The 27,482-nt window shown below is 34.1% G+C and overlaps 2 protein-coding genes and 1 long non-coding RNA gene across 3 annotated transcripts; 2 read left to right on the top strand and 1 right to left on the bottom strand.

Annotated features, from left to right (window-relative positions):
• Positions 1–2,738: 2,738 nt before the first annotated feature.
• On the top strand, positions 2,739–3,536 carry LOC122594621 (protein MIZU-KUSSEI 1). Its single transcript, XM_043767055.1, has one exon. The coding sequence runs from the start codon at positions 2,751–2,753 to the stop codon at positions 3,534–3,536; it is 786 nt and encodes a 261-aa protein (XP_043622990.1). The 5' UTR covers positions 2,739–2,750.
• Positions 3,537–17,148: 13,612 nt separating this feature from the next.
• On the bottom strand, positions 17,149–18,498 carry LOC122593970. The gene is made up of 2 exons (XR_006322906.1): positions 18,270–18,498; positions 17,149–18,166 (listed from the first exon to the last, which is right to left on the bottom strand). It is a non-coding gene; the product is annotated as an uncharacterized LOC122593970 (long non-coding RNA).
• Positions 18,499–23,238: 4,740 nt separating this feature from the next.
• LOC122592474 (laccase-4-like) lies at positions 23,239–26,050 on the top strand. The gene is made up of 6 exons (XM_043764713.1): positions 23,239–23,385; positions 23,642–23,793; positions 24,013–24,257; positions 24,375–24,503; positions 24,615–25,535; positions 25,694–26,050. Exons 1-6 carry the CDS (start codon positions 23,284–23,286, stop codon positions 25,822–25,824), a joined length of 1,680 nt encoding a protein of 559 aa, XP_043620648.1. The 5' UTR covers positions 23,239–23,283; the 3' UTR covers positions 25,825–26,050.
• Positions 26,051–27,482: the final 1,432 nt, after the last annotated feature.

Here is a 27,482-nt window from a genome sequence, read left to right on the forward strand (position 1 = left end):
ATTGAGAAATATTACAAGAAAAAAGTTCACCCAGATAGCTTCAAAGTCGGTGATTACGTCCTTCGACTCAACAGCGCAAGCCAAGTACAATACCTGGGGAAAATGGAACCAACGTGGGAAGGACCATATAAAGTTGATACAGTCATCGGAACTGGCGCCTACAAGCTTTCAACAACAGATGGCAACCCCGTTAGCAGGACATGGAACGCAACAAACCTGCGTAAGTTTTATTGCTGAATATATATATATATATATGGATAACTAAATATATAAAGAGAAAAGAAGAGAAGACCTTCAACTCTTATGAGCAAATAAACATTCTATTTTAATTAAAGTGCACTACTTCAAAATTACAGGCCTGAAAAACTAAAGAACGGTAGGGACGCCTACCGGACTAATACAAGGACGGGTTACAAACCCTCCAGTATGCAAAAAAAATAAAATAACCGCGATTACAGTCGTCGGAACTATAGCCTGGACAAAAAATCCAAGAGCTAAAATTACGAAACGGGTAACAAAAACCCGGTAGCTAACATTAAATCGGATAAAGAGTCCGAGTATCTATTTATGACCCGACCGACGAATCCGGACATATCTTATAAATATCAAAATCTTTACGAGCAGTTTGGTCGATGAGAGACTTCCCGGAAAGCGGATTCACCTTGGTAAAGTGGTGCACAAAAGGAATTACTTATGTCATTACCTTCTTATACTTAACCTGCAGAACGGAGAGTTCAGAACGAAGAAGCTGCAGCTGATTTTCTCTATTCACCATCCTTTCTCGAGCGATCTGCAGCTGGAAATCTTTCATATCAAAAGCACGCTTCAAATTCTGAGCATCGGAGGAACGATCATCGGCAGAAACAACAACAAAACCTTGGGACGCACCACCTTCTCCAGAACGTTGCTTCAGAAATTCCAGATCCGATTCCAATCGGCGAATTTTTATCATATCAACATACGACCTCGCACCAAGCTTAAACTTTTGGACAATAGTTTTTATCCAGCCATGTTTGCAGAAAACACTCATCTTTTTCCGGTAACCCCACTTCATTTATTTAAGTAACCTACCAAGCAAAAGTGGAAAACAATGAACCAGATCCAATTGCTCACCTTATATTGGGATACGAGACGCACTACCACCGATTCACAAAAAGGCCCATCAAAAATTCAATTTCGTCCAAAATCGCCCCTCCTAAAATCCTTCTAGAAGATAGCAGACCCCCAGGATTATCTCTTTGGCAAAGACTAACAACACGATCTTGGCACATCATATTATTAGTCTGGGGGGCTTGATGGTGTACCCACCATCACCCAGGATAAAACCTCACCCTGAGAAGGCTTATAAGTCACCCAGAGTATTACGCAGCCCGGGTTAAAGAAGATAAACATTGAAAAGATATGATCATATCACTTCCTTAAATAAGGGAGATCGTTGCCAAAGATAAGAAACGCATATGGAGACTTACTCTCCACGAAAAAGCTACTATAAAAAGCGGAAAAACCCTAAATCATGACGAGGAGATTCATTACAAGAAAACCCTTAAAGCACATACTAGATCTCCGGAAAAAACTCTAAGAGATATGGACACATCTAAACCGGCGTATAAGGGAGAAAAACTCCTACCAACAGGGAATCGCTATCCCATCCACCAAAACACCCAAATCTTCTAACCTAAATCACTATACAAACAATAAACGAGCTTATCTAGAACATTGACCACCAGGTGAGGAAAATGATCACAAAAACCTTGAATGAACAAAATTCTATCAAATTTATTCATTTTCAACTGGTTACATGCAATTCTGAGTATAATGATTACCTTGGAATTTCAACAAGATACCCTTAGGCAAAGATGGTACCAAAGGACCGGTGGTACCAAAGGGGTACAGAGGGCCAATATTTCTCTCGAAATTTAAATTTTATCATGGATTTTTATAACCTTTTTATAAACTTTTAAACTTTCCATTTGGATTCGTTTTTCATAAGTTTTTTAATGTTTTCCCCTCTTAAATTTTTTTATACCGCCTTTACCCTTATGAATAAATTCAATTAATTTCGGCTGCATTTGTTTGATCTTGGATCCAAAACAATCCCCCTTCAACACGGGTTGAAATTAAAATCCCCAAATACACAATAATCGCCCGGGTTATAATCCATGAACTGGAGAATGAATTAAAAGACCACAATTTCAGTTTATCCCTTGGGAATTTACGTTGTTTTCCGAGATTTATCAAACACACATGTGGGGTTTAACTTCTTTTTCTATTTTAACATTACTTATTTTTTATGAATTGGTTATCTTTAAATTTATTTTGATATGATGTGACATAGTACAAAGTAAATGATATAGTTTTTCTTTATTCTTGTTACCTCACAGGAATATGACCTAAATGTACATGACACTTTTTTCTTCTTTTTTTTTTGGACATTTTAAAATATTAACTCACTCTTAGCATTTGATCCTTGTCATTTTTATATGTAATCCTCTTTAAATACCTAAACCCTTAATTTAGAAAGCGACGAATTTTAATTAAAAATCTTAATTTAGTGAAATGAAGTCAATGAATATGTACACGGAGAAACGGAGATTAAGCCCTTTTTTCCCTCCAATCTTTTATAACCGAAAAGATACCAAAAAACGTGCATCCCACTGAAAATAAGTACTACCTTTCTACTCTCTCTATATACTTCATTCCCACCACCATTTCTTATCATACCAAAATTAACCCTTTTAATAATTCTGTATATGGCCGGCCCAAAAAAACCACTTCCGCCGCCGCCGTCATCATCATCATCATCGCCATCACCTTCCCGGTCATCACCGGGAGTATCCCTTCAACCATCTTCCCCAAGAAAAAACCCATCAAAATCGACAAAAATCTTCCGTCGTGTTCGTTCTGTTTTTCGTTCGTTTCCCATAATAACTCCAGCCGCATGCAAATTCCCGGTTTCTCTCCATAGTCAACATGACAATCACCACATTCATGGTGGAACCCGAATGACCGGTACCCTTTTTGGGTACCGAAAAGCACGTATAAACCTTGCAATCCAAGAGAACCCGAGGTGTTTACCCGTGCTTTTACTAGAACTCTCAATTCCAACGGGAAAACTATTACAAGAAATGGGGTTAGGACTCGTTAGAATTGCGTTAGAATGTGAGAAACGAGGTGGTAAAACAAAGCTTGTAGACGAACCGATATGGACCATGTATTGTAATGGTCGAAAAATGGGGTACGGTGTTAAAAGAGAGCCTACGGATGAAGATTTGTACGTAATGCAATTGCTTCATGCAATATCAATGGGGGCTGGAGTACTTCCAGCCTCCGGTGACACCAATACTACCAATATCAGTGATAATAATAATGTTATCACTGATACCGGTGTAACGGTGGCATCAACAGATGGAGAATTAACATATATGCGTGCGCATTTTGAACGAGTGATTGGATCAAAGGATTCCGAGACGTATTACATGATGAATCCAGATGGTAATAGTGGACCCGAATTAAGTATCTTCTTTGTGCGAGTTTGAATTTGTAATGTCTTAAAGTTATAAAGATAGAGTAGTAGATGTTATTAAACTTTTGCTATTGGTTATTGTTTTTTATTTTCATTTCGGTTCATTATTTTTAACTTGAGAATGTAAGTAATTATTTTATTTTATTTATTATTTTTTAGTTTTTTTTCTACTTAATAATAATGTCTTTTATGTATGTATATATATTCTTTTCTTTTTCTATTTCATTTTCCGCTCCTTTTCTTATAATGGTGGATTTTTTGTTTAAAGATGACGTTGATGGTGAGATTATTGGAATGCATGATATTGAGAACGGTTAGCTTGACGTTTTATTAATGATGTATTGAAGATTTTGTAAGAAATTAGTGGTGGGTTAGTACTTAGTAGTGATGGTTGCAATATTCCGAGTTCTAACAGGAATAGTGATAAATTAGTGATGGTATGAGGCTATGAGCATTAGGAGTGAATATTTTTAAGCCTTTGATTCAATTTATCACACCTGTTTTGGAATCATATTTTTAATTAAGAATGATCTTTTTTAGTTGATAATAAACTCATTAGATTTTTATGAGTCAAAAACACAGCCAAACTCAATTCAACTTCATGGAGCAGTGGAAAATTTTTAATATTCTAAGTTTTGGGCTTTAACTTGGTGCTATTCTTATAATACTATTAAGTGTATATACCTCATGGTGCTTATTTCCATTCTTACATACTCTGTATTGTAATTATAGTTAAGAATTATATCTTTGTTGGCCGTTAATTAAAAAAACATTAAGAAAGAAACGAATTAGTGAGATGATTTGTGAAGAGTGAAGACACTTTGGAAGGATGAAACGGAAAAGTGAGAAGGAAAAATTTTTTTCTTTGGAAATGAGAAATGAAAAAGGAAATGACTTTCATTCTTTAATATTTTGACTACCCAATCAACCTTGTTCTTTAGCATATTGATTAGGAAAAATATAAAAAATGACCACAAAGATGCAACAAAACTATCAAAAATAATTAACTTGCTTTATCTATTAATGAATAGAACTCATATTTTTCTAAGGAGAACCAGAACTATCAAAAAGGAGTCTTCCTACTGACGTACATGGATAGTTATATTTATAAAACTTAACTATTCAGAGATAGACTTTCGACATGAAAAATATAAAAAAAAATTTATGCAAATTAACGGCAACTCGTAAGACGTAAATTTTTCTTAATTTATTGCCACACCTTAAATTTATTTATTTATTATTATTATTTAAAAATTGAAAATATATTATTAAGAATTAAGGTTTGTAATCTTTTAATCTTGTATTGTACCGGTCGAAAACTTTTAACCTTATATGTCATTTGGATACCAACTAACCCTTATTCAATTACCAACCCCAACTACATATAATATCACCCTTTGGAGTTAGTAAGACTAACCAAAGTGAGACATTATCCAACCCGGACCCCAAAATGCCCTGGAATGCCCTGAAAGGTGTTTTGAGCCAAAAAAAAAAAAAAATCTCTCGATCGGGATAGGAATAACGCCCTTATTATATTTGTGTTGTTTTTATATATATAGTATGTATGTGTGTAGATTAGTGACGAACATATAACCCAAAAATCTGAGACACGACCTAGGCCTAGCCGAACTCGACTCCCTTGATAGGGTAACGAGTCGGGCCACGGGTTCGATTTTGTTGCACTAAAGGATTTTGGGTTGGGTCAGGCAGGGCCAGGACACGTTATGAACAAAAGTCTCTTAAACCCGAGAACCAACCGAACCCGCCCGAACGCGTAACGGGTCAGGTCTCTGGCTTGATTTTGTTGCACTGTTGGGTTTTGGGTTTGCACGGGCCGGGCCAGGTTTTGACCCCTGTTCATGCCTAGCGTTGATATTGGGGAGCTTCCTAAAGGAGGCCTTACTTCACTGTGGGTTCCAAAGACTCCCTCATGCCACGTGCTGCAAGCCACCCCTTTTATAAAGCCCCACTCCCATTAGTTTAAGGATTCGAATCAGAAGTTATTTCCTTAAAACTAACATTTCTAATCAAATTAATTTCACCTGCAGGTTCATCGTGTTTTCATTCATCATGTCTAGGCATGTCTCGTCAACAAGTATTAATATTTGTTAAATCAAAGAGGTTGCACTGTTGTTGCAATTTCGTACGTAACAATGTAATATATAACTCCATATACGTATAATATATACTAGTCTTCAGCCCGGCCCATCTGATGGATGGTTTAGATGGGTTGGATGATGTCTCAAAAACTATATATATAATCATAGCAATATTTGTGCACATATGATCATGAATCCAAATCTCCACATAATTATATAACGGATGATAATCCATGCTCCACACAATTATAAACTTCAAAATTACACATAAGTTATTCATAAAACAATCAAAAAATAATTTTCATGTAAAGAACAATCATCAGTTGGTCTTGATTTGAAAAGTTCTCAAAGGTTCTCGCAAAAAAAAAGGTTCTCAAAATAACTTTTCACTATATATATATATATATATAAGGAAATCAAATGATAACATGTGTTAGATGATGATTAACATTGTTAGAAGTAAAAGATTATGGGATCAGCAAGAATCATCATTTCCCAATATAAAAAGATCTCGACTTGGGCAGCAAACCAAAGAATTATTTTCTTGATTGTCTTTCCTTGATTAAGCTTATGTAATCGTGTATAAATTGATGGTCAGACAAATGTATTCATCATCATAAAATCAATATACACATATTTCAATTCTATTCCTTCTAATTGTCATGGTATCAGAGCCAGCAATTCTGTTGTGCTCATCATAATACCCAGAAAAACATCCGCTCAAAACTGAGCCACCATGGCCGAAGCCGGCGGCTCAAAAACGAATTCCGAATTAATGCTTCAATTAGCAAACTTACCGCAAAATAATAATCACCAACCACAAAACCCCATGAAGTATACAAAAATCAGATTTGACCAACTACAAAACCCCATGAATCGAAAGTTTGAATCAATAAAAAGAGAGATTAATCAAATCGATCCATTACCGAAGGCTGAAGCTTCTTACCAGAAAAGAGAGATTCAGAAAGAGGCCGCTCACCAGAATATTCTGGGAGCAACCATCATCGAACCCCAAGGTGTCGCCGCCGGGTTGATGGCCGGAGAAATCAACGGTGGTGGTTTTGTTTCAGAAAGTTACCGGCGATACGACGGCAAGAAAAAGATCAGGGATGATAAATCTGATCTACTTTGTGACGAGTGTGGCATGGAACGGCACACAAAGGAACAATGTTTCCGGCTAATCGGATACCCGACGTGGTGGATTGAGAACAAAAGGAGTGCCAAACGAACCCCAGTCACCAGTACTAACTCCACCAAAGGAAATAAGAGTGATAACCGAAAATTAGATGGTGTCTTTTTAGGAGTTGCGGCTGCCGGAATTGAAGGAGAAAAGGAAAAAGATGAATTTATGGTGGAAGGAAAAGAGAAGAGAGAGATCGAGATGCTTTCTGACTGATCTACTCTCCCTCACAAAAAGTCTTTGATTTGCTTTTCCAAAAATAATGTTTCCAAACATAATAATATACATAGTGTTTTTTCTAATGAAAAAAGGGGATCCAAAGTGTTTTGTCAAAAAGGGGGATCGGTTGGTTTGACTAAAAAAGGGACGGCCCAAAATTGTTTTGAGAAAAAAGGTGGACTTGTTTGTGTAGCCCAAAATGGGTCGGCCCATAACATTCCTGCAGTCCAAAGCAATTCTAAAATGTCAGGTGGATCTTGGATTTTTGATTGTGGGGCCACAGACACAATGACATATGATATTTCAGATTTTACTGATATATCAAGTCCCAGGAAAACCCACATTGAAGCAGCAAATAAAGGAAAAATGGATGTGAAAAAGGGAGGAACTGTTAAAATTTCTCCGACCATTAAATTGTCTAAGTGTCTTTATGTTCCCGCTTTGTCACACAAACTTTTATCGATAAGTCATGTGACAAAAGAACTAAACTGCTCAGTTCTTATGCTTCCGAATTTTTGTATTTTACAGGATATCAGGACAGATTATTGGGCGTGGCACTGAGAGAGATGGATTGTACTATGTTGATGAAGTAAGTGCAAGTGGGAATGTGATGTTAGCTCATGGAACAAATGAAAGAGAAGCCTGGTTGTGGCATAGAAGACTTGTACATCCTTCAGTTAGTTATCTACATACTTTATTTCCTAAACTTTTTCCGCTAAATAAATCAATTTCTTGTGAAACTTGCATATTAGCCAAAAGCCACAGACAAACCTATAAACCTCATAATACTAGAGTTCAAGCTCCGTTTTCATTAATTCATTTAGATGTGTGGGGTCTGGCTCCTGTTCTTGGTGGTCAAGGTTTCCGATATTATATGATATTTGTTGATGACTGCACCCGAATGACCTGGATTTATTTTTTAAAAAATAAATCTGAAGTATATGATAGGTTTACTGTTTTTTATGCTATGATTCAAACTCAATTTCAACAGTCTATCAAAATTGTGAGGTCCGATAATTGTGGGGAATATGTCAACTTACAAATGAACCTATTTTTTCAATCCAAAGGGATAATCCACCAAACCACATGTCCACATACCCCAAAACAAAATGGTGTTGCTGAGCGAAAAAATAGACTCTTATTGGAAATGAATAGAGCTCTAGTAATCGAATCCTGTGTTCCAAAACATTTTTGGCCAGAAGCTCTAGCCACTGCCACTTACCTAATCAATCGACTTCCAACAAAAATTCTCAATATGAAAACCCCACTTAAAACCCTTACTGAATACCACACTCTTCCATCAGCACTCACTCTTCCGCCTAAAGTGTTTGGATGTACTATTTTTGTCCATGTTCCAAAGTCATATCGCGATAAGCTTGATCCGTGTGCTGAAAAATGTGTTTTTGTGGGGTATGGTGTAACTCAAAATGGATATAGGTGCTATAATCCAAAGACTGGTCGTATGTTCACCACAATGAACTGTGATTTTCTAGAAACCAAGTATTTTTATTCCCCGCCACACAGTGGTCAGGGGGAGGAACAATGTGACACACTGAGTTGGCTGGGATACACTCCAGAAGAAAGTTCTTCCACAATACCTAGTACCACACTTGATCCAAAGATGTCTCCAGAAGAACAGTTCCCTGAAGATCAGTCCTCTCATGAGCAAAGTGCCACCGAAAATATGAGTCCTAACCTGATATCTAAGGAAAGTAATTCTTCAACTGATGAAACTACCATACCAGATTCCATCAAATGTACGTAGAACAAGCATTGAAGATAAAGAGATGGAAGGATGCTATGGAAGCAGAAATGAATGCACTTGAAAAAAATGAAACATGGGATAAATGTGTTTTGCCTCAAGGAAAAAGTCCAGTAGGGTGTCGGTGGATCTATACAATCAAATTTAAGCCAGGTGGTGCCATAGAACGATATAAAGCTCGATTGGTTGCCAAAAGATACACTCAGACATATGGCATTGACTATTCTGAAATGTTTTCTCTAGTTGCGAAACTAGATACAATAAGGGTCTTATTCTCTGTAGCAGCAAATCAAGGTTGGCCTCTTCATCAGTTTGATGTTAAAAATGCTTTCTTACACGGAGAATTAAAAAAAGAAGTGTATATGGATCCTCCACCTGGTTTCTCTAAAAATTTCAAACCTGGAGAAGTCTGCATGTTAAAGAAGTCGTTGTATGGACTGAAACAGTCACCGAGAGCATGGTTTGGCAGGTTCACACTGGCAATGAAAAAGTATGGGTACAAACAAAGTAATTGTGATCATACTTTATTTCTTAGTCATAATGGAAGCCGGATAACGTGTTTAATTATCTATGTCGATGATATGATTATCACCGGAAATGATGAAAGGGAAATAAAGAAGTTGAAAGAAAAATTGTGTGCAGAGTTTCAAATGAAGGACCTGGGGAATCTAAGATATTTCCTCAGAATTAAGGTGTTGAGATCACAACAAGGAATACTCATCTGTCAGAAGAGATATATATTGGATTTTTTGGCAGAAACAGGAATGATTGATTGTAAACCGGCAGATACACCCATGGTTATCAATCAAAAATTGTTTATGAAGTTAGATGGAAACTTGCTGATAAAAATAGGTACCAACGAATGGTGGGAAAGCTGATTTACCTTGCTCATACTCGTCCTGATATTGCATATGCAGTTGGAGTAGTAAGTCAGTTCATGCATCAACCCCAAAAAGAACATATGGATGCAGTTCTTAGAATTATCAGATACCTTAAAGGGACTACTAGACATGGAGTTTTGTTTAAAGCGAATGGTCATCTCAATATTCAAGTATATACAGATGCTGATTGGGCTGGAGACAAAGGCAATAGAAGATCAACATCAGGATATTTCTCTATGGTAGGAGGAAATCTTGTCACTTGGAAGAGTAAAAAGCAAAAGGTTGTCTCTTTGTCAAGTGCTGAAGCTGAATTCCGGGGTATATCTAAAGGCTTAGCAGAAGCGTTATGGCTGAAGAAACTTGTGACAGAGTTAGGTTTTGCTCCAAGAGAAAGTATTTGAATCATGAGTGATAACGAAGCTGCTATTCAAATATAAGAAAATCCAGTCCACATGATAGGACCAAACATGTGGAGATTGATCGCCATTTCATTAAACAAAAACTTGAAGACGGGGTTATCAAGTTACCATTCGTCAAATCTGAAGATCAACTTGCCGATATTCTGACAAAAGCAGTAGGAACAACCATATTTCACAAATGTTTAAGCAAGTTGAATTTTGGTGATCCCACTATTCAACTCGAGGGGGAGTGGTAGAAGTAAAAGATTATGGGATCAGCAAGAATCATCATTTCCCAATATAAAAAGATCTCGACATAATTATATAACGGATGATAATCCATGCTCCACACAATTATAAACTTCAAAATTACACATAAGTTATTCATAAAACAATCAAAAAATAATTTTCATGTAAAGAACAATCATCAGTTGGTCTTGATTTGAAAAGTTCTCAAAGGTTCTCGCAAAAAAAAAAGGTTCTCAAAATAACTTTTCACTATATATATATAAGAAAATCAAATGATAACATGTGTTAGATGATGATTAACATTGTTAGAAGTAAAAGATTATGGGATCAGCAAGAATCATCATTTCCCAATATAAAAAGATCTCGACTTGGGCAGCAAACCAAAGAATTATTTTCTTGATTGTCTTTCCTTGATTAAGCTTATGTAATCGTGTATAAATTGATGGTCAGACAAATGTATTCATCATCATAAAATCAATATACACATATTTCAATTCTATTCCTTCTAATTGTCAAACATGTAGTTCAAATATTCAACATGAACCAAAGTTTCTTCTTTTCATCTAACCAAAAAATATATATATGTCATATTTTAAATTTAAAAAAGAGAGATGTAAATGCAAGCAAAATTAATTTATGAGCAAAATAAATTTAAAAGATTAAAACCTTTTGTAGAAGAAAAAATCATGATCAACCTACAATTGAGAACAAAATAAACTAAAAGAGTTAAAAAATATCAATTACATAGCAATTCAATATCAAATAATGAACAAACATGAACAAAATACTATAAATTAAATTAAAGTGATATAAAAAATTTTATGTTTCTTTTGTTGAGAATATGACCATGATTTTTTTTTTTTTTGATAGAAAGGAGCGGAATTAAATAAGGAAAATGATTAATAAAAATTTGTTTTGATATGAAAAGTTTTATGATAGATTTTAACTATAATTATCTATTTAATAGGAAAAAAGAAAAAATAAATCTAGAAAAAAAAAAGAGTTAGATTAATTAGGACGAAGAATTAAGCCTAAGAACGAGAATTAGAACTGCAAATTATATCTCCAATATCCTCTTTTAGTTATATAATGAAATTACAAAGGTACCAGTTAATATAATAAAACCAAAAAGCATATTAAAATTTTTATGAAGATTGAAACTATGTAAATATGTAATTACTACTGGTAAAACTATATATATTATTGAGAAATAACTGAATACAGATGCACCAAAAAATTAATAATAGTAATTGAAAAATGCTAGCTCATTTCTTAAACTAACAACTAATTAACCATGACATTGATAATTTAAGTTAGAGTTAATTTCATTAAGTGCCCTTGTAGTTGTCGAAAATATCTCTTTCCACCCCGTGCTTTTTTTTCATTGCTAGGTACCCCTATGGTTCATGTTAATTTCACTACCTGCCCTTTTGGCTAACAAACGTTAATCTCTCACCGTTTACCTCCCTCATATAAGAGTATTTTTGTATTTTGCTTTTAAAAGCCCCCATGTGCATCATTTTATCCCTAAAAGACCCAATCTTTTTTCATCCACCTCCTTTTTAGATCCAACAACCAAAAGTTTTGTTCAACTTCAATCTCCAAACAAAACCCAAACAAATTAAATTCTAATCTAAATTTAATCATATAACAAATAAATATCATACTGAAACACTATTATTCCTTTGTTCAATTCCGATCAAAAATCTCATGCTACAAGAGAAAAAGCAGCCATAATATTTGTTTTTCTTTTCCATATCTAGATCTATATATATATATATGTACATATATATATATAGAAAATGATTTATGATGTTAACATATATATATATATATATATATATATCCTATACAATCTATAACTATACATATATATAAATTCACAATAGATAAAAGGAATCCTGGCGGTAGCAAGCAGCGACGGTGGTATTGTTTCCATCAGAAAAGTGTGTGTGTGTTTTGGGTAGTGTGTGTGTTTGAGGATTTTGGATTGTTATTGTTAGTGTGTTTCCATCAGAAGAGATCTGTTTTTTTTTTTTGTGTTCACTTTTTAAACTTTTGGTTGTGGTGTAAGGTAAGATAGATATGACTGAAATTTGGCCGTGGGTCTTTGCCTAAATCCAGTCCAACACATATATGATATTTTATTTTGGTCAATCAATAGTATAAGAAGTTGAAATGATTTATATACATATAAGTAGGTGTAAGATGATTATGGTGATTTGTTATTGTTAGATAGATTGAGAAAACTGGGTTTGATGAAAGAAAAAAGGGTTTGATCTAAAAAGAATATGAAAGAGGAATGAGATGGTCTTTTAGATGCATTAAGTACGAAAATACCCCTCATGTGCAATGCACATGGGGGTTTTATCGGTGAGAGACTAACGTCTGTTAGCCAAAAGGGCAGGTAATGAAATTAACATGAACCATTGGGGTATCTATCAATGAAAAAAAAGCACAGGGTGTAAAGAGATATTTTTGACAACTACAAGGGCACCTAATGAAATTAACTCTTTAAGTTTGAAAGTCCCTCTGCCACCGGATCAACAAGATTAAGTGACTAATATATAAGTGCGGAAATTCTTATATACTAGCAATCAACACAATATATGAACACGAACACAAATATGAATAAATCGGAACCGTATATTACTTCAGTAAATGCAATTACAAGTAACACACCAGGTTCGAAGTGTGAAAATATGAAAACAAAACGTCTGGAAGATTAAACCTTAAACATAAGGTTTAATCTCTATTTATACTAAAACTTACAGACTTAAACAGACCTCGAACTTCACGGACCCAAGCCCAATCTCGACCTGGAGCTCGACCTGGTCAAAGGTCGAGGTTGACTGGTCAAAGGTCGAGGTTGACTGGTCAAAGGTCGAGGTTGACTTTATTATACGCGAAAACTTAACGTTTATTACAAGTACATATTCAATAGACTCAAGACAAACTTCTATAATGATGTTGTCACCCGGAAATGCACCAACAGACTCCCCCTTGCCATCAGCATTTAGAAGTTTCCATCGATCTTCAAAGTCTTCACTTGTAATACATGGAGATAGTAAAGGAAATGCTCAATCAAGCACTCCTTGACTATTGCTATCAATAATGACAATCATTAGTTAAAAAATCTGCAATCAACAAATTTTCGTTAACTAATAATATTATGTCTACTTTTGGTAAGACTTGATCTTTATGCGCTGCACACTGATCTTCAAACTGCAAAATCTCTGTATCCTTATGACAATTAATAAATCCAATACTCAGATTGTAATTTTCCCCCTGAACAATACCAAATTAAGCTCCAAGCAATATTATCATGCCAAACATCATCACTTCAAAGTAATACAGACATCATTGCCTCCTCATGCAATTCGGATATCATCACTCCAGACATTATGCAAAATAACATAGCTCAATCTATTTTGATCTTCAAGCTTAACCGACATATGATAAAGAAGTTGAATCTCCAACAATCAGCATCGAATTTAATCAGCTCTCACAACGATAAGAAATTTTGTAACTTGAATTTCAAATATGTAGCACTCACAAGATCCATGTCTTCATGAATCCACCAATCACCTAAAGTCTTTCATATCAAATCTCCCCCTTAAGGTAAGCATCTCCAAAATACATAGAGAACCACTTAATCTGCAACCTCTTCACTAGTCACCAGATTAATCATCTCTACATCATTGGCATTAAATAAAGGTTTGATTTTCAGTTACTCGGCTACAAATGATTAACTTTATCACCAAAGCTTTTCGACAAAATCCCAAACACATGTTAAGCAAAGATCATGAACAGTTTACTCGGATTTTCAATCACGGTATTCAGTCTTCATCTGATTCATTTGAATCACCTAATCTTAAATCAGGCGCCTTTGATCCAAAAACTAAGTCGGACACATGTCACACAGATTCAAAACCAAAAAGATACCATGACTAAACCTTGTCGAAACACCATGATCTTCATTGCTACGAACATCCAAGAATTTTGCATAGAAAACATGGAAGCTTTAAATTTTTATCCCCCCTTTTTCTCTACAAAATTCTTAAAACAGCCTATATGTTTGTTTTTGGTTACAACACATCTCCCATTCTCATCTTCATCCAACGGTTGTTCACATATGCAATCCAGAGATAACACAGTAGCTCATGCCATAACAACATCATGACACAATTGTTCACATATACAATCAAGAGATAACCAAGTAGCTCCTTGCCAAAACAACCTTTTTGGCCTGGTCTTGAATTCCTTCTAAGATTTCTCAGACTCTTCTATAAAGGATAGAACTCTAGCCACCATTGATTCGAGTTGTCTAAATTTAGAACCTAAAGTTGATCAAGTTTTCAAGTCTAATGCTTTATTACAGAAATTAAACCAAAACTCAAAGAGTTTACAAGTTCAATATTCCAACAAGCTTAGGCCAAAACTAAATCAAGATTACCAGTTCTTGACAATTCGAAAAGTGATTAAATAGAATCCAAAGTTGATCAAGTTTACAAGTCCAAAACTGTCGATTAACAAATATCGAACCTAAACTCAAAAGAGTTTACAAGTTCAATATTTAGACAAGTTCAGAACCTAAACATAATCAAGATTTCAAATTCTAAAACACGTACTTTACTCGAACAAAAGATACGTATCTATATAGTGCACGAACCTTCGAACACAAAATACCAGAAGGTTGGTCGAGGTCGAGCTCGACCTGATCGAGATCAAGTGATGTTCCCATAACCATTGGAAAGTAGACTCATTTACGAATTCGTGGCCGCTTGAATCGTCAAAAACGGTGTTACGGTTTGAAAGTTATGGTCAAAACAAAATTAGGTCGAGTTTGACTAGTATTGGTCGAGCTTGAGGTCGAGCTCGACCTGGTCGAGCTAGGAGGTTGAGTCTGCTGGAAGGAGCGTGGTCAAGCTAGGAGAATGGTGGTCGAGCTAGGTGGTCGAGCTCGAGCTAGAAAAAAGGTCGAGGTCGAACTAAAGAGGAGGTCGAGCTAAGGAGGATGTCGAGCTAGGCTGGAGGTTGAGGTCGAGCTTGGGAGGTAGAGGTAGAGGTCGAGCTTGGCTTGTTCTTGATCGAATGGAGCGTATGAAGCTTTTCTTCACCAAAACCTTGAAGAATCGAAATGAACCACCTTTTATTGTTGTTGATACCTTAATCCAGAACCAAAAGAATAACTCCGTTGGCTCTGATACCACTTGTAAGTCCCTCTGCCACCAGATCAATGAGATTAAGTGACTAATATATAAGTGCGGAAATTCTTATATACTAGCAATCAACACAATATATGAACACGAACACAAATATGAATAAATCGGAACCGTATATTACTTCAATAAATGCAATTACAAGTAACACACCAGGTTCGAAGTGTGAAAATATGAAAACGAAATGTCTGGAAGATTAAACCTTAAAAATAAGGTTTAATCTCTATTTATACTAAAACTTACAGACTTAAACAGACCTCGAACTTCACGGACCCAAGCCCAATCTCGACCTGGAGCTCGACCTGGTCAAAGGTCGAGATTGACCTGTTCAATGGTTGAGTTTGACTGGTCAAAGGTCGAGGTTGACTTTATTATACGCGAAAACTTAACGTTTATTACAAGTACATATTCAATAGACTCAAGACAAACTTCTATAATGATGTTGTCACCCGGAAATGCACCAACAAAGTTATCTCCAATGTATGTTGTTGGCTTGTTGCTATGTCACTGCTAATGATAAAAACATGACTGATATATATAAAGACAATCCAGAAATGGAAAAAGCCAAAACCAAAATAGTGATGAAACTTGTAAATGAGAAACACTGATCAAAGGACAAGCTAAAGGGACAAGCTAAAACCATGAGGTACATTTGGACGTACTTCATAAATTGCAGCAAAAATTGATAACCGGTAATTAAATAAAAGAAAATGATTCATACTGCAGACTTTATCTAAGCTTAGGTATTGTCACTTTAAAAAAAGTTATAAATTAAACATTTGAATTTTTAAACATACATACCCCCCCCCCCCCAAATTTTACATAATCCCCTCTCTTTACTTAAGATCGGTACTGCATGTTTTACCTAACATTTTCCATTAAATAAACCATAATCCACTGCTTATCCATAATGTAGGAACATATCTAATTCACTCAACATATGTTTATGGGGTGTTCGGCTTGAATCCAAAACCTTATAAGGGTAACACTCCGGTGAGAACACTCTTAAAATAAGAACGGTAGGAACACCTTAAAAACATCATTTTGATGCATTAAAAGTCCATAAAACTAACATAGTGCAGAACTAATTATCTTTATTTAAGTGTTTAACAACACATTCATCCATCAAAATCGAAATAATCATGTTTTTTGTTTTTTGCATCCATCTTGGATGCATAATCATCAAAATGATGCATCCAACAAAAAACGTGATTTTTTCGATTTTGATGAATCAATGTGTTGTTAAACACTTAAATAATGATAATTAGTTATGCACTATGTTAGTTTTACAGACTTTTAATGCATCAAAATGATGTTTTTAAGGTGTTCTCACCGTTCTTATTTTAAAATTGTTCTTATTTGATTGTCTCCATATATATATATATATAGAGAGAGAGAGGGGAGTTATTGTGAGAACTAAAAAATTGTCGAGAACCATGAGAATTATATGATTGGGGATATTATTGTAATTTAATAAATGCAATGTAATCATATCGATGGAAAATAAGAACCCCTTTTTTCAGCTCATTTAGTTATTATATCATAATAGTTACAAAAATAAAATATCCCCCCTTTTCTTAGATCATTTCATGAATTTCACGATGTATTCAGTATATACTTATAAGTCACATGTGTTCATATCATATATGAAAGATACAAATACAGGTGCACCTCGACAGAAACATGGGTACTAACTGTTCAAGAGCAACATAAACCATATAGTTCAAACAATAACATGTGTACTACCTATCACATATCAAATTATATCAAGCTGCCACCGCTTGAAAAAAATATATGTACAACCTTTCTCTTCACTAACGCCCTTTTATTTAAGTTTGTCTTCCCTGGCTCCCTGTCATCCTGTTCCTTGGATCTGTTGTTGACATCCATAACAATCGTTTTGAGCCTTGGTGACTTTCTTAGCGTTTGTTCCACTAGTCCACGTTCTTTCATTTTAATTCCCCTTCCCTTATTTTCATCCACTAATTTGCTTCATTTCCATTTAATCTCTTTGTCTCTCTTTTGATCAGCTGCTCGTGTTCGTGTTTAATTCATTCTCTCCCATCTTATCCCAATAATAATTCTCTTATATCTGTTCGCATTGTCACAATAACAATATCATTTTCAGACGGGTCTTTAACAAATCACAAAACACTGTTGACATGTAGGCCATATGTATTTAAAGTAAACCAAACAGAAACAAAGCCATAACACATAAACATAATTTTGTTACAATGTGGCAGTGGAACACATATGTTTTAGTCTAATACAAAACACACATTCTAAAATCCAAACCTTATACGTAAACAATTATAACACATTTGTACCACATAAATATAGGTGGACTGACTGGTAGACGTATATGTACACCAGACCACACATGTGTCCATAAAATTAACAAACATGTGTACACTAGACCACACATACTATATTTACAACCGTTTACAAACATTTAGAAACACCTAACTCAAATATAAAGGAAAATTTTGAATTTAGTACTCCATACACGATACCTCAGTTGTACCTTCATCGGATTCGCTAGTCCAGTTTAACAGTCGTCCCTTTCTTATTGGTAAATTTGCTAAAGGATTCTGACATTCTTATCTTGTCGTTATGTCTGTGTCTTCCTACCGCTGAAAACAACGACCAGACAAAAAAGCCCCAATTAGTTGATTTAAGTAACGTATATATCGAAAAGGTTACAAGATCAATAAAACCTTTGAGATTAAAAAATACCTCTTTTTATATTGATGAGACGATTGTCTTCTATTTAAACTCAAAATAGGCATTTAGCAAATCTTTGATTGCTAGTTGATCGCACCAATTCACGAACTTTTTCTTGAAATCTTGATTTTGATTTGATTATTAGATCATATTGAATCTTCATAGACGAATTTTGGGGTTTCATAGGTATCTTTGGCTGGGAGAATTAATGGGTGGCGTTAATAAATTTGTTTTTTAATAATTTGTACATAAATAAACTCTATTTTTAATATTCCTGCTGTACCCTTTTACACATCCCACGTGTTTAGGTAACCAAATTTATTTACAAAATTGCCATTGATGTTATGAACCCTTGATTTAATTAATCTAATGGTTGTGATTAGTTCTTACAGTTCTCGACAAAATTTTAGTTCTCGTTTTATCTTTTGGCTATATATATATATATATATATATATATCATACATATGCCCCGTTCATTATCGATAGAGTTACAAGTGTGAAAGAGTACGGTCACCGAGTTTTGACACATTGACATGCTATCAACCAATTAATCAAGTTAATGCATATACCTATGCCAAAAGATAATAAAGCATGACAAGGTTGGTGTTATCCATACCAAAACTTGGTATTACAACCATCAAACTAAAACTTCGAGACTTATATTGTATAAGTCCCCATGCATGTCAGTTTTATGTTATTTTCCATATAAACCATATGTCTAACATGTGTTGTATGTATTTAGAACAAAAAAATGATCATGCATTAATTAAAATTAACCTAGATGCCTCTTATGAGAAATTAAAGCAAGGAAAAAGACCGATTCAAATTAAGTAATATAATTAGGAAACAAAGAAAATGAGGACGTTACACATATCAACCGCTAATTGTTTTGAGAATTAATGTGAGGACTGAGGAGACTCGGCTTTTATATACTAACCAATCTCGAGTTCGAATAAGATGGTGTTTGATAACAACTTAATCCATGAGTCATGACTTAATCTTAATTGCCTAAGTTGGAAATTATGTTTGCTTAAGACTTATCTAATAAGTCATCACTTAATTAAAAAGTACAACTAAAATATATTTTACATAATTATCTTTGATAACTACCCCACTATCCACTCCCTAATTCCTATCAAGGGCGTTATAGTAATCTTAATTATTCAGTCGGTTAATTCAGCACACAAAACAAACAACAATTATTTATTTACCGTCGTACTCGTTTCAGACACACTAAATTCAGGCAGACACTTAATCCACACAGCACTTAATGGATATAAAACAAACAGGCCCTAAGTCTATGAGTTTATTTTTATTTTATTTTTCCCTAGTATAGTAACTACCCAAAATCTAATAATTAATCTCTTATATAATCTTGATTTTTTTTATAACATCATCCAATAATATTTAAAAATGGGCAAAAAAAGAATAATGAAAACTTATTCCAAGATATTGTGACTTTAAAATATTTTGGGCTAATAGGTTCTAAAGGTATCTTACTCGTCGACTTTTACTATGTAAAGTATCGTCCCAAAAAACCTCCTAATCTAATGATAAACATGTAATATATTCTTAATTTGGGATTAAGAATACCACTTAAAAATTTAAACGGTTTTGTCCGCTGGAAAACTTCAAATGCAGATCACATCTTCAATACTTCGAATTAGAACACGAACGTTTCACCAAAATACTCAAAATCATACCGTGAACAAACTCTCTGCAACAGAAATCGAAAAAAAGGTCGCCGGAAAAAATGGTGATTCGCCGAAAAATTCACCGGAAAAGTTCAAATGCATATATTAAGTTTGGTTATCCTGTATCCTGTAAATTAAAGATCTAATAATAAAACTAAGTAGAAGAGTGATCGAAGTGCAACATGGAAATTTAAAAGTAACCCCCAGTTGACTTTACAAGTCAACGAAACATGTAGAAAATGTTTTCGCGGAGCAACTTTGAGATCGAATAACTTATAACCAAAACGAGATCTAATGAATCCGTTGCCACATGTGGATTCTTTGTAACCCAATCTATCAATCTACTTTTTGTAACAACGTTTTTACCTTAACAATTATCTTAAAAACTAACCCGAAAATAGCGAAACACAAACTTTGTATCAAAGTGGCAACTTTGATCGCTTCTAACCAGTAACTACTTTGATCTACAACCAAACAGTTTTCACACATGTATTCTCTAGACCCCAATCTATATATAGCAACTAAGTAACAACCTTATAACCTTCATAATTGACCCGAAACCTAACCTGAAAACCTTACAAAAAACTCGTAACTAACTTTCATCGCTTGAAAATAAACGGTAACCAATTGCCACGAGACTTCATACACAGCTTGACTATAGCATAATCTAGATATCTAACCAAAGAAACAGGTTGTAATCCTCTCCAATCAAAGGTCAACGGGATCGAAAATCTTGCGAGAAACTAATAACTAGCTTATATCTTAAAAAATAAACGGTAATCAAATGCTTCGAAACTTAACACACTACTAAATATGACAATAACGAATCAACCCATGCCTTTAAAACGAAAAGTTAACGTGTATATTTCATGCTACACGGATCTAAAATTTCAAGACTCTAAAATGGTAACTCGAGCTATACTAAACCAAATCACAAGCCGTAACTTGCAAATAACTTTAATAACATTAACTAAGAGAAACACAGTGAATTTAAGCAATAATGATCTGAAATCTGAACGGAAAATGAAACGCAAGTTTAACTGGGTCACGTATGAACTTTACCAACTATAAAACTTAACAACTAGAAACTATGAGTGAGTGATCTGGTGATGATTATGAAGTGATTGGTGATGTGAAACGGAATGTTTGATCAGAAATGTTTGCGTTGCGGGAGCTTTTTATTCGTTCTGGCGAATCACCATGTTTTTCGGCGACCTTTTTATTCGATTTCTGTTGCTGAGGGTTTGTTCACGGTGTGATTATGAGTATTTTGGTGAAACGTTCGTGTTCTAATTCGAAGTATTGAAGCCGCAATCTGCATTTGAAGTTTTCCGACAAATTTTCCGACGAATCACCATTTTTTCCGGCGACCTTTTTATTCGATTTCTGTTGCTGATGGTTTGTTCACGGTGTGATTATGAGTATTTTGGTGAAAATTTCGTGTTCCAATTCAAAGTATTGAAGCTGTAATCTGCATTTGAAGTTTTCCGACAAATTTTCCGGCGAATCACCATTTTTTCCGGCGACCTTTTTATACGATTTCTGTTGCTGAGGGTTTATTCACAATGTGATTCTGAGTATTTTGGTCAAACGTTCGTGTTCTAATTCGAAGTATTGAAGCCGTAATCTGCATTTGAAGTTTCCCGGCGAATTTTTCGGCCAAACACACACAAAACAGCCTTTGGAAAACCGGATAGTGGTTTTGATACCCACATTAGATCGCGTTTACACACACTTGGTTTACATTAGGAGGTTTTTTGGGACGATACTTTACATAATAAAAGTCGACGAGTAAGATACCTTTAGAACTTATTAGCCCAAATATTTTTAGTAGATAATAATGGAAGGTTTAATTCTATTGAAATGGGAAACATATATGTAGAAAAATTGATTATTATAATATCATTTGGGAGTTAAAAGTATGATATTTGAGTTATCATTAGATTTTTAACATAGCTAATGTGATGTATATGCTATAATTTTTGAACAAACTATAGTTTTAAAATCGATTGCTCAAAATATATAATATAATAGTGTTCAACGTAACAAAAAGCTAAACACGTTTATTGTGGGTATCATTGAAAAATCAAATTCTACTCAATTAAGTGCCTGCATATTTGATTAGCTAGTTAAAAAATAGAAAAGGGATTGAAAAGGTAAATTATATTAAAAGGGATAATTACAATGTGGATAGTTTTTATTCGATGTGTATGGCCTTATAGGTGTTGTTTGGTCTAGGGTAGCTTTGACTTTTGCTTTAATCAAACCACAATTTGTTGGACCAATATCTATTTGTTCATCCAATCCTAGCAACTCTACTTAATTATCTCCTGGCACGCATATATCATTCTATTATAACCATAATTTTGTATATTGACTAGATAAATAATAATCATAATAATAATTAAAGATACTTGATCATGTATAACATTGCTATAATTCTATATAATATATATATATATATATATATATATATATATTTTAGGTAAAATATATTTTTCTTAATAGAAAATCATTATGCATCATCAAAATCATTGTATATCAATTTCTTTGTGAATCTTTGTACACCAATTTAACCATGATATAAGGGTCAAAATTTTGTCTTATTTGTTTTACTTCAATAATTGTTTTACAATACAAAGTCCTTATATATATATATATATATATATAAGTTTTATTTAAGAGGACATAATATCATGATGTATATATTATCGTATAATATAATATATTACATGTCTTAACGAGAAATAAATGTACTTTAATGCACTTCTTAGTTTTTTTCATAAAAAGAAACTAGTAGAAGAATATATATCTATATGAACTTACGAAAAGAAAAAAAAAAAGAAAAGAAAAGAGAAACAGCAACAGCAAGCTAAAATTGCATCAAAACTTTAGTTAGAAATATTCACACACTATAATACTAATTTAAGTTAAAGTATTAAACTATTGTAAGAAACAAAGTAATATCAATTTTTTAAGCCAGCTAAAAAAAAACAAAAACGTGATAACATTTATTTATAAAAATTAAAATTAAAAAATTAGTTGAAAGTTGAAACATAACGACTTTCTGTCCTTGTGTAGATCCCAAGTAAGATATTAACCGAAACAAAACCAAATTATCTATTTCATCTATTAAATTTGTTACAAAGGAATCCCATTTATATTATTGGTCTACCATCTCTCCTAAGTATCCACCTACCAGGCTTAAAATGACATTTTAGCAAATGCTCCCACTTTTCCTTTATAAGGTGTTTGTACTCCATTTCATTAAGCACAAAGCAAAACATTTCATTAGAACTTGCAATTAACTAAAGAGAGCTACATATATAGAGATGGCGGGTGCATGGTTGTGCGTGGCGGCGACAATGGTTGTGTTGCTAGCTTTTGCTCTTTCGACAACAGTAGAATGCCGTACTCGTAATTACAAGTTCAATGTGTGTACTTATAGTTAGAAAATTCTATAATTCGTTTAATTTTTATAATTTAATATTGGCTGGATAAAATTGATTACGTGGCATACGTCGACTGTTTAGTGACAACTTTTTTTTCTATGTTTTTTGCCACATAATCAGTTTTATCGACTTAATATGTAAGTTATCTAGTTGTATAATTTCCCAAAATTATATGACAAACAACTTTTAATAAATCAATTTTATTGATAACTTATGATTAAATTTTTCATGCATGCAGGTGGTGATGACGAATACCACAAAATTATGTAAAAGCAAGCCAATAGTAACCGTTAATGGTCGTTTCCCGGGACCCACAATAGTTGCCAGGGAGGATGACACCGTCACGGTCAAAGTGGTCAACCATGTTAAATATAATGTCAGCATTCATTGGTAAGTTTTAGTTTGAACTCATCAACTTTTTAATGTGCTAAGTTGAAAATTACTAACAAACATCATATATATGCACTTTTTAAGTTTAATAGATATTATTTTTTTTAACCGTACGCCACCAAACATGATTCACCGTCTTTATAATACATCATCCGGAATCACATGTGAGGTGTACGGAGCCTTAAATCCTTAATTAATAACGTGTAAATTAATTGGCAGGCATGGAATACGACAACTAAGAACCGGGTGGGCTGATGGTCCAGCATACATTACGCAATGTCCGATTCAGCCAGGGGGAGTCTACGTGTACAAGTTCACATTAACGGGTCAAAGAGGCACACTTTGGTGGCATGCACACGTCTTATGGCTAAGGGCCACGGTCCATGGCTCCATAGTTATCTTGCCTAAGCTTGGAGTCCCGTATCCTTTTCCTAAACCCAACAAAGAAGTTGTGGTTGTCCTAGGTACTTTTTAATTTTCAACTTTGTTCTGTTTTTTAGTCTAAGAATTCTTACAAGTATATTGATCGAATAAACATAGTTTCGACATAGTTGACGTTATGATAAAACTTTGAAATGCAGGCGAGTGGTGGAAATCAGATACAGAAGCTGTGATAAACCAAGCACAAAAATCAGGACAAGCCCCAAATGTGTCGGATGCTCACACGATTAATGGGAATCCAGGGCCTATGCCGAGTTGCTTAGCAAATGGTTGATATTTTGTATACTTTGAACATTTTTATTTCTTTCAATATTGTGTATATGGTTGCTATTTATTAAGTGAATCTTGAGTAACACATACTTTGAAATCTACTAAATCAGGGGGGTTCAAGTTACCTGTGGATGAAGGGAAGACATATATGTTAAGAATCATCAATGCTGCACTCAATGAAGAGCTTTTCTTCAGGATTGCAAATCATAAACTCACGGTCGTTGAGGTTGATGCAGTGTATGTCAAACCATTTACAACGGACACCATTCTTATAGCACCGGGCCAGACAACAAACGCTCTGATCACCGCTTCTCAAAAAGCTGGCAAGTACCTAATGGCAGTCTCCCCTTTCATGGATGCACCAATTGCTGTTGACAATTTGACTGCCACAGCCTCTCTTCGTTACTCTGGTGTTCTTACTTCCACTGCCATGAAACTTGTTGCTCCCCCACCTCAAAACGCGACTCCTGTGGCTAACGCTTTCATGAACTCCCTTAGAAGCTTGAATTCCAAAACATATCCGGCTAATGTCCCATTAACCGTTGACCATTCTTTATTTTTCACCATCGGGTTGGGAATCAACGCTTGCCCAACGTGTGTTAATGGTAGTAGAGTGGTAGCAAGTATTAATAATGTCACGTTTGTCATGCCTACAACCGCGCTACTTCAAGCACATTACTTCAACATAAGTGGGGTGTTTACAGATGATTTTCCTAGTAAACCATTGATGCCTTTTAACTATACAGGCTCACAACTAACAAGTTTTTCCACAAACACGGGTACAAAACTATACCGCCTTGCATATAATTCAACGGTCCAACTTGTTTTGCAAGACACTGGGATCCTTACCCCAGAAAGTCACCCCATTCATTTACACGGATTCAACTTCTTCGTCGTGGGAAGGGGTATTGGAAACTTTAACCCAAATAAGGATCCGAAAAACTTTAATCTTGTTGATCCTGTTGAAAGAAATACGGTTGGTGTCCCAACGGGTGGTTGGACTGCTATTAGATTCAAAGCCGATAATCCAGGTACAATATCTCATTTTTCTGTTTCTTGACCATCATAATTCCATGCTTAATCATATAAGTTTTTACTAACTTTGTATTTTAACGGAAATTTGGGTCACTAGCTAACAGGTTATTTTGGATTAACTAAGATACTTCTTTTGTATGTAATTTGATCTCAGGTGTATGGTTTATGCATTGTCATCTTGAAGTACACACAACATGGGGACTCAAAATGGCATTTGTTGTGGACAATGGAAAGGGCCCAAATGAATCTGTTATCCCACCTCCAAGTGATCTCCCCAAGTGTTGATCCCATGTTATTATTGATTATAGAATTATGGAGTTCTTTTAAGTAGCCCCATTTAAAATGGGTTGCTTAGAATTAAATAAACCTAGCCAAATTACTCTTGGTTTTGGATTTGGATCTAAACCCATTTTTCCTGTTTCCCTTTCTAAAAGTATATGAGTTGTAAAATGTGTCAAGGTAATTATTATTGATAAATTTGTAAGTATATAGGTACTAAGAGGGTATTTGAATGTACTAATCCAAAAATAAATATCAATAAATTCATATTTTTTGATTATTAGCAACCCTTTTTCTTTCAGAAGCCAACTAGGGTATCATTAATACCCATACCAAAAATTCTAACCCGCCACAAATGGGTTTTAAGTCATGTAGGTCATCTTATTTGGATTTTGGTAGGTTATGTGGTTAACCCCAAACTTTTTATCGTTTGGTATATGGATTAAACTTATAAATATTTAAGTGACCTGAATAACCCATTTGTACTTTATTTGATATTTTATATAGGCTTTTATTTTTGTTCTTTGGCATTGAGTTTACAACTTTAATATAACTTACGCATACCGGTGTGATATGGCAACGATGATGGTAACGACAATGTGAAGGTGGTAATGGTGGCAGCGACAGATGGCTATGGGTGGTGGGTGCGGCGGTGGGGAGGTAGCGGTGGTATGGTTGTGAATCTAAAAGTAATTAATGTTAAAGAGAGTAATGTAACTATTTTAAGAGTTACGAATCTATGTGATAGATTATTTAATTAAGAATATGATAGATATGTTAGGTGAAGAAGTTTACATTAATGTATAAAAGGGATGAGTAGTTTATGTACATAAGTTGATTATTTACCAATAAATTAAAACATGATTGAGTTGTTTTTGAAACGACATGTGGTGTAATCTTTGATTGACACGTGTTCTTTTAATTTATCTTTTTATTAAATTAGCTTTTATAAGTGTATATAGATTCAAAATTTTCTTATTAGACTTAGAACTAAACTCAATTTCCTTATTACACGAATTAGAATTAAACTATAACTTTTAGCTTATTGATATAAAACATATTATAACCTAATTTGATTGATCGTTTTCTCATTCATAAAGTTGTTCTTTTTTTTCTCAATTATTCAACTTCTATTACTTATATTACTTATAATAAATTAATAATATGAACACTTCAAAAAATTGAGTTTACGATCCGAAATCACAAGGCTATTTGTCGTCATCCTCTATGCTTACAATTTCCGATTTTGATGTGATTTTAAAATTTTAAGGTAAATCCAAAACTTTAACTAAACATATATTATATTTATCATTACTGTTTATTATAAACTTTGTTTCGAACATCGGTTTATATTAACCAAAATTTATTTCAAACTCATAAATTATGTATGAGGCATATTTGAATTTTTTCATGATGCAATTTATATAGCAATCGTTTGTGGGGGTATTAGTTTGAAATACAAAAAAAAAGAGAGAGAGAGAGAAGGGATTGTTCTTAAAAGCAAAGATGATTTATTATTAGTATCAAAATAAGGTTAATTACAAGGGGTGACACGTCAATTTTATCTAAGTTAATTTTGATATCCAAAATCCGGCTCAACTTGAATAACCCATTTTCTTTTTCTCGTTGGTAATTATAAGTTAAGTTATAATTGTTAAAATCCA

This window comes from Erigeron canadensis, chromosome 3 (genome assembly GCF_010389155.1).
Source record: "Erigeron canadensis isolate Cc75 chromosome 3, C_canadensis_v1, whole genome shotgun sequence".
NCBI classification, from domain to species: domain Eukaryota; kingdom Viridiplantae; phylum Streptophyta; class Magnoliopsida; order Asterales; family Asteraceae; genus Erigeron; species Erigeron canadensis.

Excerpts from the sequence above, each read along its gene's own strand:
- LOC122592474 (XM_043764713.1), top strand. The coding sequence starts at position 23,284 with ATGGCGGGTGCATGGTTGTGCGTGGCGGCGACAATGGTTGTGTTGCTA. Across the intron at positions 23,386-23,641 it reads CTCGTAATTACAAGTTCAAT|GTGGTGATGACGAATACCAC; the intron begins GTGTGTACTTAT and ends TCATGCATGCAG. Across the intron at positions 25,536-25,693 it reads ATTCAAAGCCGATAATCCAG|GTGTATGGTTTATGCATTGT; the intron begins GTACAATATCTC and ends ATTTGATCTCAG.
- LOC122594621 (XM_043767055.1), top strand. The coding sequence starts at position 2,751 with ATGGCCGGCCCAAAAAAACCACTTCCGCCGCCGCCGTCATCATCATCA.